The 18,652-nt window shown below is 44.8% G+C and overlaps 1 protein-coding gene across 1 annotated transcript in view; it reads left to right on the top strand.

The window, feature by feature from the left end:
* Positions 1 to 249: 249 nt before the first annotated feature.
* LOC111146358 (tubulin tyrosine ligase like 11) overlaps positions 250 to 18,652 on the top strand; it is a 222,486-nt gene continuing 204,083 nt past the window's right edge. The window contains exon 1 of the mRNA XM_022501885.1: positions 250 to 957. Within this exon, the coding sequence (XP_022357593.1) occupies positions 250 to 957 (708 nt within the window). The remainder of the gene's footprint in view (positions 958 to 18,652) is intronic.

Here is an 18,652-nt window from a genome sequence, read left to right as displayed (position 1 = left end):
GTTCCCTCCACCGGACGAGGTCCTGCCTCCTTCTTCCGAGGTTGTTATTCCAGCGACTGTGTAGCGGGGTGGGGGAAAGCGGGCCTCTTGTTTGAGATCCTCCGCAGCCCCCGGACTCAGGAGCCTCACAAGTGCCCAAAACCCTGGTAACCTCAATCTCATCTCTTGCCTCCAAATTCTGCGCCCTTAGAAAACCAGCGCCGTCTTTTCGAGCCGGCGGTCCAAGGCGGCTTTCCGCCCTCTTCCAAGATGGCCGCCCCCGCCTCTGTGACAGGCCTGATCACGTGGGCGCCGTCGCCTATGAGGTCGTCGCGGCTCCGGCCGCGATTGTCCCTTCCCGGGCCCCGTCCCGAGGAGGTGCCCGCCCTTGTCAACCAAAGCCTGAGCGATCATGGCAACGGGCTCTGGTGGGGAGCGCGTGGCCGCGGCGGCAGTTTGGTCGCGGGCCGGGACGGCCGAGCGGCGGCGGCGGCGGTGGCACTGGCGCTGGTACCGGCCCTGAGCGCCATGCAGCGGGGCAGCTCCGAGAGGGAGTTGGCGGCCGGCTGGGAGGCGGAGGCGGTGGCCGTGGCCGAAGCGCCGGCGGCGGTGGCGGCGGCGGCGGCGGCGGAGCCCGTCGGCGTGGACTCGGGCGCGGCCGGGGAGCCAGAGCGCAAGGCGCCGGAGGAGCAGTCCAAGGAGCGGGCCCGGGCGCAGCCCCGCGCGGCCGAGGAGGGGGACGCCCTGGTGACCCCGCGGCCGCCGCCCACGCTGCCCCTGGCCAAGCCGCAGCCGGCGCGGGTGCTGGGCCTCTGCCAGCACCGGAAGCCCCGGAGCAAGGGCCGGGGCTGCCGGCGGAGCTCGGGCCGCTCGGCGGACGAGTACTGCTCCCAGCGGCCGGTCACCGTGGACAGCTCCAAGGCCAGGACCTCCCTGGACGCCCTGAAGATCAGCATCCGCCAGCTCAAGTGGAAGGAGGTGAGGCCCGGCCCCGCCGCGTGGGCACGGCGGGAGGGTGGACAGTTCGTCCTCAGAGGACCTCTCACGGCCGAGGGCTGAGGGCTGAGGGCTGAGGGCTGAGCTCCTGCTGAGCACCAAGCTCCAAGTGCTCATCCTTCAAGGCCTAGACGCCAAAGTCACTTCCTCCCGAAGACTTTAAGCCCGCTCCAGGTCAAGTTAGTCACTTCTTCCCTGGCTCCCCTACACTACAGCTCTGGCTTCTAGCCATCAGCGCTCACCCGCCCCAGACGCCAGCACTCCCCTACATTGTAGATCTTAGCTTCTGTGTCTGTCTGCTCCACCAGCTTTGGGTCCTCGGGGCCAGGGACGCTCTGTTTCACTTCATTCAAGGTCTCATGGTACAGCACTTCCTGTGCGGCGGTTGAGGAGTTGGTACTTTGGAGGCAGACAGACTTAGGGTCTCAGCACACCCTGCCACTTAGGTATGTGACTTTGAGGAGCAAGTTGCTTCACCTCTTAAGCCTGTTTCCTTTCTGTGAAGTGAAGCTAATAATCTGTCTCCTGTCAGCGTTAGAAGACTCTGCTTATTGTAGCGTGGCACAAGTGTGCAATAAATGGTAACTCATCCTACCACCTTCTCCTCTCCCTCTTCCTCCATTGCTGACACCGCCACCAGCATCATCATCAGGGCAGGACCTGTATTTTACATTCTAGGGCTTGGTATATACTGTGTGTCAGTAAGTGGTGGATGCAGGGGTGATGAAGGAATGGGATATTCATCCCTGAACCCATTTTAGACTTGGTGGGGGCTGGGATGCAACACCAGTGACACAGAGGGGTGCCTGTTGCAGTTGGCTGACTGGGTACAGCCATATGACTTAATTTTCAGCTTCTAAGGCTATTTAACAGGGTTCCAGGAGTGGTGGATTGTAATTTAGGTGAGTCAAGTCTGGAGACTTAGACTCAGATGGTCTGCTGATGGAATGGGAATCTTCAGCAGGCAACATGAAGATTTGGGTACTTAGCTCTGTGCTTGGCTTATGGCAGACATTCAGGAATGGTTTTATGAAGTTGGAACACACAGAGAGATGGCCACAGAAAGGATTGATGAGGTCAGAAGGTTGGCGTCCCAACAGGAAGGAGTTATGTAGTTTGGAGGGAAGTCAAGATTTAGGTGGGTAAGGGTTAGCCATTGGGGGCATCTGACTACCCATTCCCCGCTCTACTAGTGTCAGGGTCCCCAGGCTTGGGGCTGGGGTTTCAGAGGACTTTCATGCCTAGGAAACCTGCAAGGAGGGCTCCCTGTTCTGGGCAGGATCCCAGGTCTGGGCCAGAGATAAGAGGGCCAGAACAACATGGAATTGGAGAACTTGCCAATGCCGTAGTCCTAATGAAAAAAGAATCCAGGGACTGAAACCAGGCCACAAGAACCAGGCGAGGCTGACCGGCCCAAGGAGGGCCTGTGCTTAGCTTAGCCCTGTGGGAGAGAGAGACATGAAGCTGACTAGATCTTGAGAGATGCAGCCAGAAGGACTCAGAAACCAGCAGGCATACATGCCAGGTTCATGCACTCAGTCTGTGAGTGTTTGCCGTGGATGCTGGACCCTGGGAATCAAGGACCCTTAAGATGTAACCTCTGCCTCCGGGACATTATAGTTCAGTAGGGATAAAACACAAGTAGAAAAACCCATTGCAGTGATTATAGCATCTTTGCTCCTGCTTCCTGAAATGCTCTTTTCCCAATTATTTGCATGGCTCACTCTGTCACTTTCTATGTCAGGGCAAATGCCACCTCCTCAGAGAAGCCTTCCCCTGTGATCCCTTCTCCAACCCTTACTCTTCTTTATTACTTTTTTTTTTACGCACTAAATTCTACTCGACACTATATTATGTGTTGTTGTTTATTACCTGTTTCCATCATTAGAATGTAAGCTCCATGCGGGCAGGGGCTTTGTTTTATTTACTGCTGTATCCTCAGGTGCTTGGTGCATAGTAGGTGTTCAATAAATACTTGTTGAATGGATGAACACGTGATGTGATGCGTGTCTCCCTGTCCCTCCGTAGAGCTGTAGGTGCTGGGGGAGAAGAGGAAGGCCATACCAAGAAGAGCTTCCTGCAGGAGAGACATGTAAGCTGAGTTCTGAGTGCCAAAAAGGAGCGGGAATTAGGGATGGCCTGTGGACTTTGGATCTCTGGTAAAGGGCATAGTATAGGCCTAGCTGAGGCACATTTGGGACTTTGCATGTAGTTCAGTATGGTGGGATGCGCGTGTTTAACGGTCTTCCATTTATCGACTCTGCTTGTTTGGCAAGTGAGTTCAGCTCTTTAGGCCTCTTCTTCTGCCTGTCTATCAAATGGGGATAAGTTGGGCGAGATAAGTGGTTCCTGGGCTCTCCTGTGACAGCCACATAATGGTCGTGTTCATCTACACAAGGCCCTTGCACGGGTGAACCCCGTGTAGGGGGCAGTTTCCAGGCACCACCCGTAACTGCCCCCTCCACCCCAACCCTGCCTTTCTCTTCTCCCTCAGAGAGAGACTGGCATGCAGGAGTTGCTCCTTCTGGTAGATTTTAAAACAAATTCACTCACCCCATAGGACTTTACTATTCGACGTGTGATTATTCACTTAATGTCACTCTTTCCTATGAGTCTGTGAGGTCCTGGTCCTCCTGGGAGGGCGGGAGTGGTGTTTGACTTGGCACACATTGTAGGTGTTCGATAAATATTCACCAAAGGATGCTACTTGTTGCAGAGCTTGTATTCCATCCTGATACCCTAGAATGTGGAGTTTCAAAAGTACTGGAGTGGGTAAACTTTAAGTTCCTTCCAGCTTTAAGCTATGACAATGGTATTTTTAGTACCTACTGTAAAATTGACTGTATGACTAGTAATGTATATAAAGCAGGTACTAACAAAGTACAGACACTACCTCTCTAGGCCTCAGTTTCCCCATCTGTTACAGGGGTGATGGTGGACAAGATCACCTGTAACGTTCAGCACTGATGTTCTAGGAGCAGACATATCTCCACCGGGAGCTGGGACGTGAGGGATTGAATGGCGTCCCTTGAATGCTATGCTGTAGCTGTGGGATTTGGGACACCCACCCAGCTGGCTGGCTTTGGCAGGGGTGAGCGGGCAATCCAGGTAGGAAATAAGGTCATGAACACCAACCAGGGTAAAAATATTTCCTTCGTGAGTGTACATTGAGGGGCCACACCACATGGTCCACTTAGCAGGGCATCACGTAGCCCGTGTGTGAATTCAACATTTGCCTGGTTACAGGACACGGTCTCCCTTCCTCCTTCACTTTTTTTTATTACACATACATTTAACAACAATGATTGTGAATGTCAGCGACTATGATGACCCCTTACATAACTCTTAGACTGTACCAGGTACTCTTCTAAGTGCTTAACGTATCTACAGTGATCTGATTTTCCCAACAACCCAATAAAGTGCCTCATTGTCTCTATTTTTCGGAAGAGGAAGTTCAAGTACACAGAGGGTAACTTATCCAAGGTCATGTGGCTGATCAGTGGCGGAGCTAGCATTCGAAACAGACACTCCTTTGGAAACTAGCCTTCAGTTCTGGACACTTCTACACTGTTTCCTACTGGATCTCTGTCTGCAGACCCTGGGTTGGAGTTACAGATCTAGATGTGAATGGGAATCACTCCTTGCCCTCCAGCAGCAGGGACAGACATGTACACAATGGCAGTCCAGTCTGGGTGTTGAATAGGTAAAGGCCATTCCACACAGAGTAGGAAAAAAGGCAAGGAGCACGGATCAGCTTTTGTATGCCAAATGGGAAGATGGCAGCATAGAGAGCATGTGGGAGAGCGGGAGGGATGAAGAAGGAGCCAGATCACGGAGGACGTTGGAGGCCACACCAAGAGGCTTGTGCTTCTGCCTGAATATGGTTACAGGATCTTTGCCATATATAGACTCAGCTTCTCTTGCCCACTCTCTCAGCCCCACGCCAACTCTCTGATGATTCTGTTTTCAGTTCTAGCCAGTCTGGTCAGGTCTGATCCAACTGTGTCTGCAATGTTGAATTCGCCTCTCAAAGGAGAAGTCACAAATGTTAGCTCTGTGAACTTAATAGATAAGACGAGAGTTTATTTGAGAATAGCTAAATCAGGTTTATGGAGTCACACTATTGAAGCTGCCACATGAAAGAGACAGATGGTTCCTAGCTCATGGTAGACGCTCAGTAAATATTTGGGGACTTGTGTGGTCCTCTTCCAATTGTGTGAGTCTCTCTCCCCATCCCCTGTGTATCCTTCTGCGGTTTTGACACCATCAGTAAAGAAACCTTAGGGGAAAGACACCAAGGAGAGCAGATGCCACTATTGTTACGAGCTGCGCTCCCTGGAGATGTAGGTTGTATATATGTGCACAGTGGTGCCATGGACACCGGCTCGCTGATGGGAACGAGGGCGCTGAGAGATTCCACAGAAGGATCTTTGTTGACAATAGCTTGCGTAAGCGCCTGTCCCAAGATCTATTACAGTGGGAGCTCTTTTTTTCAGAGACCCGAAATCATGAGTTGTTTTCTGAACCTTATCCAACCTTCCTTCGAATATGTACACACTTATTATATTGTCCTATTTATAACTTAGAGAATATTACTGTTTATTAAACATCTGTTACTGTTTACGAAATATCTGTTATGTGCCAGGCATTGTGCTGAGTGTCTTATGCTCATTAAAAATTATATCAGACATTTACTATGGATTGTTTTATGTGATCCTCACAGCAAACCCCTGAAGTAGATCCTATTATCACTTCCTAATTACAGATGAGGAAACCGAGGCTTAAGAAGAGGTTGGTGCAGGGCTAGCCCAAGGCCACAGGTAACAAGTGACAAAACCATCTAGGGCCTGTGCCTGGAACTGGTGTATAATCCTACATTGTCTTCTTTGCTAATCCTTGGCTAAAATCCACCCTGCCAGGGGTTACTCTATTATTATTAGTCCCAGATAATGCTTGAAGACACTGAGGTGGGCACAGCAACTAAGGAGAGTCAGGGTTCAAACAGTGGTCTGTCTTGTTCCGAAGCACACTTGTCAGTGTGTTTTATAATTCTCTACTCGTTAACCCTCCCATTTGTCTGACTCATAACTCTCAAATGACAGTGGAGTCGCTCAGATCCAGGAGAGCAATATTGCAAGTAGGACTTAAAATAAAACACGTTGACATCTATCTTTGGTGCCTGCACCTTCCAAATCCTGTCTGTTGCTGCCCACAGACTGAGAAGCAACTTGGGTGCCGTTTGACTAGCTGAGTAGCCTGTCTCCTCTGTGGAATGTGATCCTGCTCTATGAATCACTGTATCTCATTCCTTCTGGAAGAAGGTGGAGTATAAAACGAAAAACTGAAGAGTTAAATCTTACCTCCCTTTCTCATCTCCAGGATGGTCATTGCAATTTACATTCCATTTTTTGAAAACAGCATTGCATGTAAGAACGGTTTATATCCCATTCATCAAATGCTCTCCTTTCAATAGACATGCGGTTTTTCCTTTTCCCGTTAAGCTTGTCAGGCCATAAAAATCACTTCTCACTAGCTGCTGTTTGAACAACATGTTATGTGCAATAGCTTCACGAATCCACACTAACACCTCAAACAGTCCTTTAAAGAACAAGTTCTAGGGGTTCATGTTCAAGTTCAATGACTAGTACAAATTCAAATTCTCTCTCTTTTTTTTTTTTTTTAGCTGATAATTGCTAGAGCTGCTTCCCATGTTATGTAAATGTACCCTCTGTTGAAAATAGCCTCAATTTTGATAGCCTTCTGGATTCTGGGTTTATATCAGCAGACGTTGACTGCAAAAATTCAATCATACGTATCCTTTTTCTTTTAATTCTATTCTTTGAAAAGGACATATTATCGTAGTAACTGCCCACTCGTTTAGTGCCTTCTCTAGAGGGGAAGTGTTGTGTCTTGGAGCTAGCATGGTCTTTGGATTCAGACTGTTGAGTTAAAATCCCTGCTACTAATGACTAATGTGACCCAACTGATCATGTACTAAATATAGAATCTGAGTCTCAATTTCTTGACCTGTAACAAGTCAAGTGACACCTACCTTGCAGAATTTTTGTGAGATTAAATAAGGGAATGTATGTAAATTGCCTTAACTCACACTGTCAGTAGTTAGTAAATGTTAGCCATCTTTCTTCCTTTGAGCAATTACAGACATTGGTTATTTGACCTACTTTTAAAAACTAGAAAAGAAACTACTGTAGATTTTAGTCTGTGTATATAGGTTACTGGTAAACCAGAACATCTATGACCAGCTCATTGGAATAATTTCATAAATAATTTGAGACCAACTCTGTGCCAGACTATATTTGGGCTTTGGGATATAGCAAATAACAAAGCACACACAGATCTCTGAGGATAAGGAACAGTTACATTTTAAATGAATGTCAATGTGATGTAGTGTAGATTTAAAATTGTTAAAATAACACAGACTTAAACTTTTTGAACCAATTATACTTTGAAGGTTTTGTGAATTTAACTGAAAAATTTAAAGCCTCCATTTTGAACCTAGTGCCTTCCTCATACTTTGGTGTATTAATTATCAAATACATCACTGTGGGAAGCTGATTGTAGCTATTTGAGTTCACAGGGAGGACTGAGGTTGTGTGTATGAATATACCCATTAGCTGGGTGGAAGAGACTTCCTAGGTTGATTTCTTTCTCCTGTCATCCCTATAGTCCTCCCCACTGACTCTGGAAAGACTGTAGCCAGACACGGGTTTGAGTCTTGACTCTGTGACCCTGGATGGACAACTTGCTTCCCCTCTCTGAGCCAAAGGTTCTTCATCTCTAGGAATGAGCATCCCATACTTGGTAGGGTTGTAAGGAGGGTTAAATCAGAAAATCTTTAAAGTGCCTGGGTTTCCAGCAGGAATACCTGTCTGGCTTTTTCCCTCCAGTGAATTTCTGTGACATCTTCATTAAGTTTTATAACAAAAACTTGGAGGTGTGAACAGGCAGATAACCTTGCTTGCCCTTTCATCAGTTTTGAACTCCTCCCTTCCTGTGGTTGCTCCACTGCAGCCAAGTTAGGGCCCTCAGATGCCTCCGCAAGGATTAGTGTTTGGTGGAGAGCAGTCATCATGTTTCTCCATCCCAGATGGACTCGTATCTCTCCTTTCACATCACGTAAGTCGTGCCTTTCTGTAACAGCTGCCTCAGCTGCCATTTGTGTGCGTGTGTTTGTTTCCCTGGGTGTGTTTGAACCATTATCTAGTAATTTTTAGAAATGTCTTTGTAAGTCCTAGCAGGCAGTTCTGATGACTCTTTCTCTAGCCCCATCTGCTTCTCTTGTCATCTGAATAAAACCTCCTCATTCTTCATGGAGCTGGAAGAATAGGGCAGTTTTTCTCCTGTGCCCATCATCCCTATTCGGTAGACTGTCACTTTTCCAAAAAGTCCTTCTGTCCATCGGCCCAGAACTCTTATGTAGGACAGTTTTCCTATTTTGTTCTTTATGCTCATAGGGAGGTTTTATTTCTCTTTGTGTCAGAACTGTGGTTTATTGGGATCTAAAAAAGCAACAATGGTCATTTTTCTGGACATCTAAGATTATTTATAAATAAATTTGTTCAACCTCCAAAAACAATGTGTGGTTATAAACTCCTCACCCCATCCCCTTCCTTCTAACTCTTCTCCTTAAGAGGCAATGCCACTGTTATAGTTCGGTATGGATCTTTCCAGAATTTTTTCTTATTCCTGCATGTGTCAGGATAACTAACTTGTGCTCTAGTAATAAGCAACCACAATGTATCAGTGGCTTAATAACAACCGAAGTTTATTTCTTGCTCACACTCAGGGATTCAGTGCAGGTTGGTGGAGAGGGAGGATGGGGGCTCTCCGCATTTTGGTTATTCAGAGCCCCATGCTTCCAGCTCGACGCCTGCTTCTCTGAGTCACTGAGGGGAAAAGAATGTGCACACTGTGCACTGACTTGCAAGACTTTTCCCCAGAAGTGGCCGTGCTCACCTATCACTCAGCAAAGCATTACATGGCATGGCTAACTTCCCAGGGCTTGGGGATGTGCGGTCCTACCATGATGGCATAAATAGGATAATCAGAATGTCTGGTGAGCGGTGCTAATGACCATCGCAAATAAATCATATGTAGAGATGCAAGAGTTACATATAGAATATATAAACTTAAACATATATTATTTTAAATGCTGCAGTCAAACAATATGTATAGTATTTGGCAACTGCTTTTTTAGCAGGGACATATTTCTCTGTTAGTAAGTGTAGGTTCATTTCATGTTAATAACAATCTAATAGTCCACCTTATGGATATACCATCATAAAATTTATTGATGGATATTGTGTCCACACTTTCCCTTGCAATTACAAAGAAAGGCACAGGGAACATTGCTGTTCAGACAATTTAAGTGTTTATTTGTACAAATACTTACGTAGGATAAATTCCTAGGAGTCGTTGGGTCAGACGGTGTATGCACTTTGTGTTTTGATGGTTACCATCAAATGCCACCAGCAACGTTGAGAGTGCCTGTCTTGTCCTCTCCTGCAATGCCGTCTCCTATTAATCTTCTAAATCTGAGCCCAATCGATGGGTAAAAATGGGGTCTTCTGATTCACATTTCTCTACTTGTCAGTGAGGTTGGGTTTTCCGTATACTTACGAGTCCCGTGTACTCCTTCCTCTGGGGAATGCCTAAATATATTCTTTGTTCATTTATCTTCCCAGTCGTTTATGTTTCTATTTTGCTTATATTGATGTTTTTCTTATTGGTTTACAAATATTACAGATAATTACTTTTGGTCTCATACGCATGCTAAGCCTTTCCCCTGTTGATTATTTAAACATCTAATAGGTAATCATTTGCCTTGAATAATCTACCTTATTCTAATTAAAAATTTTCTCCTTCCTCTTCACTAAAACCAGTCCTTTCTTATTATTGACTTGTTGGCCCAAGAGGGTAGAAAACACACAGAATTCTATCTTCAGATGCTTTTAAACTTCTAATGGATTAACAGGCTGTGTGGACAACCTTAGAGTCTTAGATTTCTATGGAGCGAGATGGGTTTTTTTTCTTTTTCTTAGAGAGGGAAGGGGGAAGGGGCAGAGCAAGAGAGAGAATCTTAAGCAGACTCCACGCCCAGTGCAGAGCCCAACATGGGGCTCGATCTCAGGACTCTGAGATCATGACCTGAGCCCAAACCAACTGAGCCATCTAGGCACCCCAGAGCTAGACGTTTTATGTGGAGCTTTTACATACATTTATCTAATTGACTTGAACTTTATGCAGTGAGTGTGGTAGACTTCCTTACTTCTGTTTGGTAGGTGTCAGTATGGAATGGAGTTAGATTTGGGTTTGACTCCCACCATTTATTAGTTCTGACACATGGAGCATCATACTTGTCTCATAGGATGCTTGTCCCATTTGAATAGCATATGTGTGATAGCATATATAACCTGCATGCCAGAGCCTCCACACAGTAAGTCCTGGTTCCGGTTCAGCTCTCCCACCCTTCCGAGGTGTTAGGTGACATTCAGCTGAGAATTTGACACTGGGTCTCCTGGCTCTCGGGCTGGGTCTTGTTCTAATAACCACATTACCCATCTAAATTGAGTATGATTTCCCAGCCTGCCTAGAATTGAATAAGATCGTTGGAAATTACTTAATTACCTAAGTCTTCAGTACAGGACTGGGCTTTGAGCCTGGCTGTTAGTTTCATTTAAAAAGCACATTGTTTAAAATATTAAAATTTTGGAAAAAAATTGAAAAAAATGTATAGTCCTACCAGAGATGCAATGACTCTTTTCATTTTGAAGCATTTTGTTCCAGCATTTCTTCAGCATAAGTTTCAGCTGATGTGGTTAATGTCAATGTTTTACAAAGCTGATATAGTGTTACTCTGTTAATATTAATGCCCATATTATAATTTAGACAGTTTCCTATGTTATAAAAACTTTCAGAAATGTCATCTTAATTGTTAAAAAAAATCTCATCCAGTGAGATTTATTCATTTATTAATTTTGATGTTAGTAAATGTTGAGACTGATTGCTCTCTGAAAAAATTTTCTGGAGTCCTTTCCCCTACATTTTAAATTATTTTCTTAAACTTTGCAGAAGTGAAATATTTGGGTGAAAGGACATTTATCTTTTCAGTCTTCTGGAACGTATCACTAATTTTCTTTCCAAGAATTGTAGCAGTTTCTACTTAACAGTATATGAGAGTAGCTGCTTTTGAAAGATGTAATGACAAATATTGGAGAGGAGAGTGAACTAGGTGAATCTTTCCTCTATCTTTGCCAAACCTAGTTCTGATAATTTTTCCTAGTTCAGGGCAGGGCATTTTGATAGGGCTGTTTTTGTGTAGCTATTATGTCTAAATTGAAAACAGCCACATCTCGGGCCACCTGGGTGGCTCAGTTGGTTAAGCAACTGCCTTCGGCTCAGGTCATGATCCTGGAGCCCCGGGATCCAGTCCCATGTCGGGCTCCCAGCTCCATGGGGAGTCTGCTTCTCCCTCTGATCTTCTCCTCTCTCATTCTCTCTCTCTCTCTCACTCTCTCTCTCTTTCTCTCAAATAAATAAATAAAATCTTAAAAAAAAATAAAAGAAAATAGCCACATCAGAATGTGGCTTTACCACTTTTAAATTTTCAAGTAATTTACTCAGTGGACATGCTTGATTTTCTCTCTACCTTTGACCCTTTCCCCACATCTGGCTCCTGGATCTTCTTCCCATGGGTTAAGATTTAAGCATTTCACATACAGTTGGGTAATGAAACTGTGGAAAGTTTCAATAGGTTATTTCTTTGTCTCTTAGGTTTTGTTAAAGTATCTCTGGTGTGGAGAAAAAGGGACGTATTAAAGGTTGTATTAAAATGTCACGTGCCATCATTAGTCATTTGGGGAATGAAAATCAAAACCCCAGTGAAATATGCTTTGTACCTACTAGGATGTCTGATAAAGCAAATCATCAATGTTGGTGAGGATGTGGAGAAATTGGGGCCCTCATACGCTCTTGGTGGGAATGTAAAACGGTGCAGCCATTTGACAAACAGTTTGGCAGGTCCTCAAAGGGTTAAAGATAGAATTGCTACATCGCAGTTGTTTACTCCTGAGAGAAATGAACATGTATGTTCACTAAAAAACACTATGCTAAGTTCATAGTAGCATTATCCACAAGAGGCAAAAAGCAGAAACAACCAAATGTCCATGAGCTGATGGGTAAACCCAGTGTGGTCTGTCCACATGGTGGAATGTAATTTGGCCATTTAAAGGAATGCGCTGGCACATGCCACAGCATGGATGGGCCTTGAGAACATCTTCGGTGGAAGAAGCCAGCCACAGACAACCGCACGTGATGTGCTTCCATTTATATGAAATGCTCAGAATAGAGAAATCTGTATGGAGAAAGTAGGTTAGTGGTTGCCTACGGCTTGGGGAGGCTTTTGCGGGGGAAGTTGGGAGCGACAGCTAGTACAGGATTTCCCTTTGGGGTGAAGGAAATGTCTTAATATCGGTTGTTTGATGGTTGCTCAACTCCATGACTGTGTTACACACTGTTGAGCTGCACACTTGACATGGGTGAATTGTGTGGTATGTGAACTGTGTTTCAATAAAGATGTTGAAAAAAGTATATGTGCTTATCCTGTCCTCGTCATTGAACAGTGCTTGGCTCCCAGGTAGTAATTGTAAATATGCCTCAGGAACGCAGGTCGGCCCAGTGTTTCCTGTTGTCATTCCGCATTGCCGTGTGGCCTGTTACTGGTACGTCGACTCTTTAGACACCGCATGAAGTGGACTTGGTCCTGGTGGCAGAGAGTAGTGGCAGCTGTAACGCCATCCCACACTTTCACTCTAAGAGTGAGTTTTGTTTTTTGCGGGGTAGATTTGAATATTTGCCTCAAGAATAAAGTTCAGACTCCTTAAAAGATCCATGTGAAGACTTCCACGACCTGAGAAGCAGGGTAGCATGGACTTTGGAACCACCCAGACACGGGTTTGAAATAACTCACTGTGTAACTGTGGGGACATTTTGCTTGGGACCTCAGTTTCTTTATTTATAGAATGGGCGTGATACAATGGTAATGGAGTTGTTTGTTGCCCGCATTAAAAAATATAATCAATGTATTCAGTCTATGATATCGGGTATACAGTAAAGACTCAGGTGAATATTTTTTAGTAATATCTGACACTAAACTTATCTATATTTCACACATCCCATGCCTTGAACTTTATCTGCTACTAACACTGCACTGTGGGGGGTCTCTTGAGCCTTCCTGCTGTGCCATTCCCCTTTACCTTGGTCATGTTTTCCCTTTTCCTTAGAATGTGCCCTTCCTTTCTTTGGCTGACTTTTACCCATCCTTCAAGGCTCAGCTCATGCCGCCTCTTTTCCATAAGTCTTCCTGACCCCCTCCACTCCCACACACCCTAGTCCAGGCTAAGTACCCTTGCTTACTCACTCATGGTGCTTTACATGGATCTCAATTTCATTAGTTTTTTCAAAGAAGCAACTTTTGGTTTATTGATAATCTCCATTCTATTTTTGTCTTCTATGTCATGGCTTTCTGCTCTTCATGATTTCCTTTCTTCTACTTTTGAGGTTTATTATGTTGTTCTATTTCTGACATTAAGTTAGATGCTTCTCCTATCTCTTTTCTAAGAAGACTACGGATTTGGGGCTCAGTCAGTAGAGCACAAGACTCTTGCTCTTTGGGGGCATGAGTTCAAGCCCCATCTTGGGCATAAAGTTTACCTAAAAAAAAACAAAAACAAAAACAAAAAACCAAAAAACAAACAAACAAACAAACAACTACAAACTTGCCTCTGTACCACTTTGGCTGCACCCACGGTTTTGGTATGTAGCATTTAAAAAAAAATCATCTTTTAGTTCTATGTAGTTTACATTTTTGTGAAGATTTTTTCTTTGGTCTGTGAGTTATTTAGCTTTGTGGTTTTTTAAGGGTTTCTAAACTTATGAGATTATTTCTGCTTATCTTTTTATTATTAATTTCTATCTTAATAGCATGGTGGCTAAAGGATGTTCTTTCTTTCCTTTCTTTCTCTTGTTTTCTCTGCTTACTTGCTTTTTTTCTGTTTTCCAGCTTTTGGCATTATAGCCTTATAAATGGTCATATTCTATTTGTTTTTGAAAAGAATCCATATCCTCTAGTTATTGAATGCAGTATTTTACGTATGTATATCAGATTAGATTGTGGATTGCATTATGCAAATTTTATGGCCCTGATAATTTTGTCTGACCATGGAAGAGTTTTATTAGTGTTTCCCGCTATGATTATGGATTTCATATATTTTTTAATTGACTTTTCCTTTTCCCATTTCCCCCTGTACTAGTCTAGAAGTTATACATCTTATTTTTTTCTTCTAGTGGTAACCCTAGAAAATTTAATATGTGTATAACTAACTTCACAAAGTCTAAAGTTAGTATCTTTACTCTCCTCTTAACAACATAAGGATCTTAGGATGTTTCGTTTTGGTCACATCCCTCCTGACTTACCTGCTTTTGTTGTCCAATGTATTAGTTCTCTCTTACTTTATCCTTTTTTTTGAAATTTACAAATTAGACATTATTATTAGTTTCTACAAAGCCTTGGTATATTTTAGATTTGCCCATGTTTGCCATTTGCTTTATTTATTACACTTCACAACTCGGACTTTCCTTCTAGGCTCATTTTCTCTCCCCTGAAAGTAATCTTTTAGAAGTTCCTTTGGCAAGGGGCTATTTGTAATAAACTCTGTCAGTTTGTGTTTGTCCAAAATTACCTTCCTTTTGCCTTCATTCTTGAAAGTTAGTGTTGCTGCACATATAGTGCTAAGGTGATATTATGTGATCTCAGCACTTTGAGAACATGCCACTGTTTACTCACTTCTATTTTTACCACTGAGAGGTCAGTTCTCTGTTGGCTTTTTTTCTTTTGCTGGTGAAGTGTCTTTTTTTTCCTTCAGGCTGCTTTTAAAATCTTTTCTTTGTCTTCGATGTTGTCCGTGTCATTATGACTTCCTGGGTGAGGGTTTCTTTCTATTTATTCTGCTTGAGATTTGTTGGGACGCTTGTCTCTGAGGTTTGCTGTCTTTTATCAATTCTGGAAAATTCTCATCTGTTTTCTCCTTCAATATTGTCTCTTACCCATTGTTTCGCTTCTCTCTTTCTGGGATTCTGATTTAGATATTTCTAGACCTTTCTTTTTTGACAGTAAGCTCATGTTCCTTGGGACTTTAATCTCTGATAATTCTGAGACCTGAATTTAATGTGAGGATTTTTATCTTGTGCCAGTGGCTCAGAGGGCTCTATTAACCTAGAGCACTGAAAACTAAATTTTTGATCTTAGGCTTTTAAGATTATAGGCACAGTATAAATTTTGACTCCAGACTTGCATGTGTTACGGTTAGGCATTCCAAAGGGAGGCTCTTTCCCCTTCCCTGAGCAGCTTTTCTTCTGGTTCACCCCTGAGGATGTGGCCTTGCAGAGGGCCTGGCTTGATCTGGGAGCTTCTAATCTGATGCTTGCCTTCCAGAGGCACTCAGGAGCCAGACCATTCCCTGTATACAGGGGAAAAGGTGATTTACACCTGCCTTTGAAAAACATCCCTCTGGACAATGGATCAGAGCTCCAGAGTGGAGACAAAGACAAGTTAGGATGCGGTCTTATACCTCAGGAAAGGCGATGCTACCTGGGACAGGATAGGGGTGGGTGGGCAAGGCTATTGATTGAGATGGTCTGTCTCTTCCCCTAGTCTGTAGGATAATCCAGTAGCAGTGAGCTTGTCTTATTCACCTTTGAGTTCTTCAGTGCCTGGCACAGAGAAGGCATTCGGCAAATGTTAACTGAATTGAACTGTGTAATCAGTAATGGTTCTAGTGCTGTGTTTTTGGACTACCTTCAAAGAGACTATTTTCTTTAAAGGGAAGTGACATAAAGGGATTCCAGGCGGTGAACTCACCCTGTCGCTGGCATTGCAAAACTCAAGCCAGAAATAGAGAACCAGCTGTTTGTAAGCCCGTGCGAGTCTTCAGTTTTGGCTGGGTTTACTTTCCATGATAACAGAGCTTTCTTTAGCCTGTGCACTTGTTCCTTTCTTAAGGAACCTTGGGCTCTATTTGAAGGCCTTGCCATCTTATTGGATTTTATGACACTTTCTCAGAAATTACTAAACTTTATGACTGTCTAGACAGTTTGCAAAGATGTTCCTTTAATTGTTTGTGATAGCTATGAAAACTTCTTACTCTTAAGATTTCTCAGAAAAGGGGTGCCTGGGTGGCTCAGTGGGTTAGAGCCTCTGCCTTCCGCTCAGGTCATGATCCCAGCATCGTGAGATCGAGCCCCGCATTGGGCTCTCTGCTCAGCAGGGAGCCTGCTTCCTCCTCTCTCTCTCTCTGCCTGCCTCTCTGCCTACTTGTGATCTCTGTCAAATAAATAAAATCTTAAAAAAAAAAAAAGACTTCTCAGAAAAAATATTCTGTGTCTAGGGAACAGAGAGAGAGGAGAATGGTCCCCTCTGGGTGACAGGTTAATGAGCTTCAGCTGGTCACTGAGGAGGGTTGTTTAAGATTTATGCAATACTGTTCCATTAGAATGTGCAGACGTATTTCTAGGAAGTACAGTGAAATAGAGTATACATACATGATTTTAAATCCTGTGGCCTTGAAGTCCTCCATTATTCATTCAACAAATACATGTTTTATGTATTTCAAGGCAGTGGCAACACCGACACAATTAGGGGTGCTTGGGTGGCTTAGTTGGTTAAATGTCTGACTCTTGATCTCAGCACAGGTCTTGATCTCACGATCATGAGTTCAATCCCTGTGGTGGGCTCCATGCTGGGTGTAGAGCCTACTTAAAAAATGGTGGGGGGGCATCTGGGTGGCTTAATCTGTTGAGTGTCAGACTCTTGATTTCTGCTCAGGTCATGATCTCAGGGTTGTGAGATCGGGCCCGCGTTGAGTGCTCTCTTGTGCTCTAAAAAAAAGAAAGACACAACTAGACACCATCCCTGTCCTTGAACAGGGCCGCTACTGGCCTATACCATCCTTTTGTGTGAATGAGAACAAGGTGCCCCCTCCTCAAGGAAAACAATATTAAATTAGCCAATATATTAATTACATCTCAATAATGAATTTGTTAAAGCAAGTGGATTATTGATGATAAATGAGTATTAGTTACTAGATAATATTTACATGGTATTATAATGAGATCCTTGTTGATTTCAACTTAAAATTCAGAAATATACTGGCATAAGAAACAAACACCAGCTGAATTGAACTGCAATATGGTTTAACTATTGCACGCTGCTATTTAATAAAGGCCTCAGTGCCTGAAGGGCCATTAAGCAACCAATGTATATTTCAACCTCATTGAGGAGGAAGAGGGCAGAGTTAAATCAAATTCAGACCATGTGGAAATAAAAGAATAAAAAGGCTATTCATATGCATGGCCCTCCTCCTGAGGGGAAAAAGAAGGGAACAGGGCAGCCAGGGTCGGCTCTGAGCCACACACTGGTTAGGAGCTTGGGCGTGGGTGCCGCTGACCAGTAGAGACGGTGCTGTGTGTTTGGTAGGCGAGGAAGAAAATGGAATGTAGGCGACACCAGCCACAGAGAGGTGGAGCCAGAGTCTCAACGCTGGGCCTGACCTCATGCTGCTGGCTCCTTCCCCTGCACCGAGCTGCCTCCTCTGTGCAGTCTTTTCTCGCCACCAGACACACAGGGATTGATTTTTGTGCAAAGGATGAATGGCAGGGAAGTCAGCAACCTGTGCCAGTTCCGATCCTCCACTCCCCAAGGGCAGGAGCCTGTCTCTTTGCCCCTCCACTGGGCTCCGTGATGTGCGGGCCATCCTGCCCCATGCTGAGTGTCACCTGCCTTTCTCCTACCCTTTGGCTACTTCCCCTTCCATCTATCCTGTCTTCTCTTCTCTGCCCCTCAGAGACGCTTGTGTGACTCTCCTCGAAGATGGGTTTGACCCCATCCTGAGATCTTTGCTGGTTAGTAATGAGCAAGGTGATGGTGAATCAACTGTGATTCCTCCTCCGGTGCCACATTCAAGAGGAGGTTTTGGAGGACGGCTTCACCTGCAAAAGCCAGTGGGATGAGGCCCCCCTCTGGTGGTGACCAGGCTGTGGGGTGGGTGTTCTCACACTCAAAATCCCTACTCCATCCAATCTCCCCTCCTAGCCCTTTAGCCTCACCCCGGCCAGGCTCCCCCGCCCCCCCTCAGCTGTCTTCTACCCTAACAGCCCAGGCTGGGCAGGTGCCACCACCCTTGCTCCCACTGACCTCTTGGGCTGGAATAGCGTTCATCCCCTCTGCTCCCTGCCTGCTGAACTTGGAGCCCCACTTCAGTATCCAGCCAACTGTGACCTCTGCCATGAGCCCCCTGCCCCCCCATGCAGAAGCAGCTGCTTCTTTCTCTGTGTCTTCTTAATACCTGGTAGGTTCCTCTGTATATATTGCTTTTCATGGGGATAATGATTTGTTTATGGACACTAAACTGTGAGTACGTTGAGGACAGAGGTATCACGTGCGTGTGTGTGTGTGTGTGTGTCTGTCTGTCTAGTGTCTGGCCTACAGCAGGCGTCCAGGGAGGGCTTGTGACCTGGAAGAACGTGAGGACATGTGCCAGTGCCGGCCTCAGCAGCAGAGTGGCAGAGAGACACATTAGTGAGGGAGCGAGTCCAGTACTGT

This window comes from Enhydra lutris, unplaced genomic scaffold, assembly GCF_002288905.1.
Source record: "Enhydra lutris kenyoni isolate GAN:26980312 unplaced genomic scaffold, ASM228890v2 scaffoldscaffold13, whole genome shotgun sequence".
NCBI classification, from domain to species: Eukaryota; Metazoa; Chordata; class Mammalia; order Carnivora; family Mustelidae; genus Enhydra; species Enhydra lutris.
This window is presented reverse-complemented; position numbering and strand designations above follow the sequence as displayed.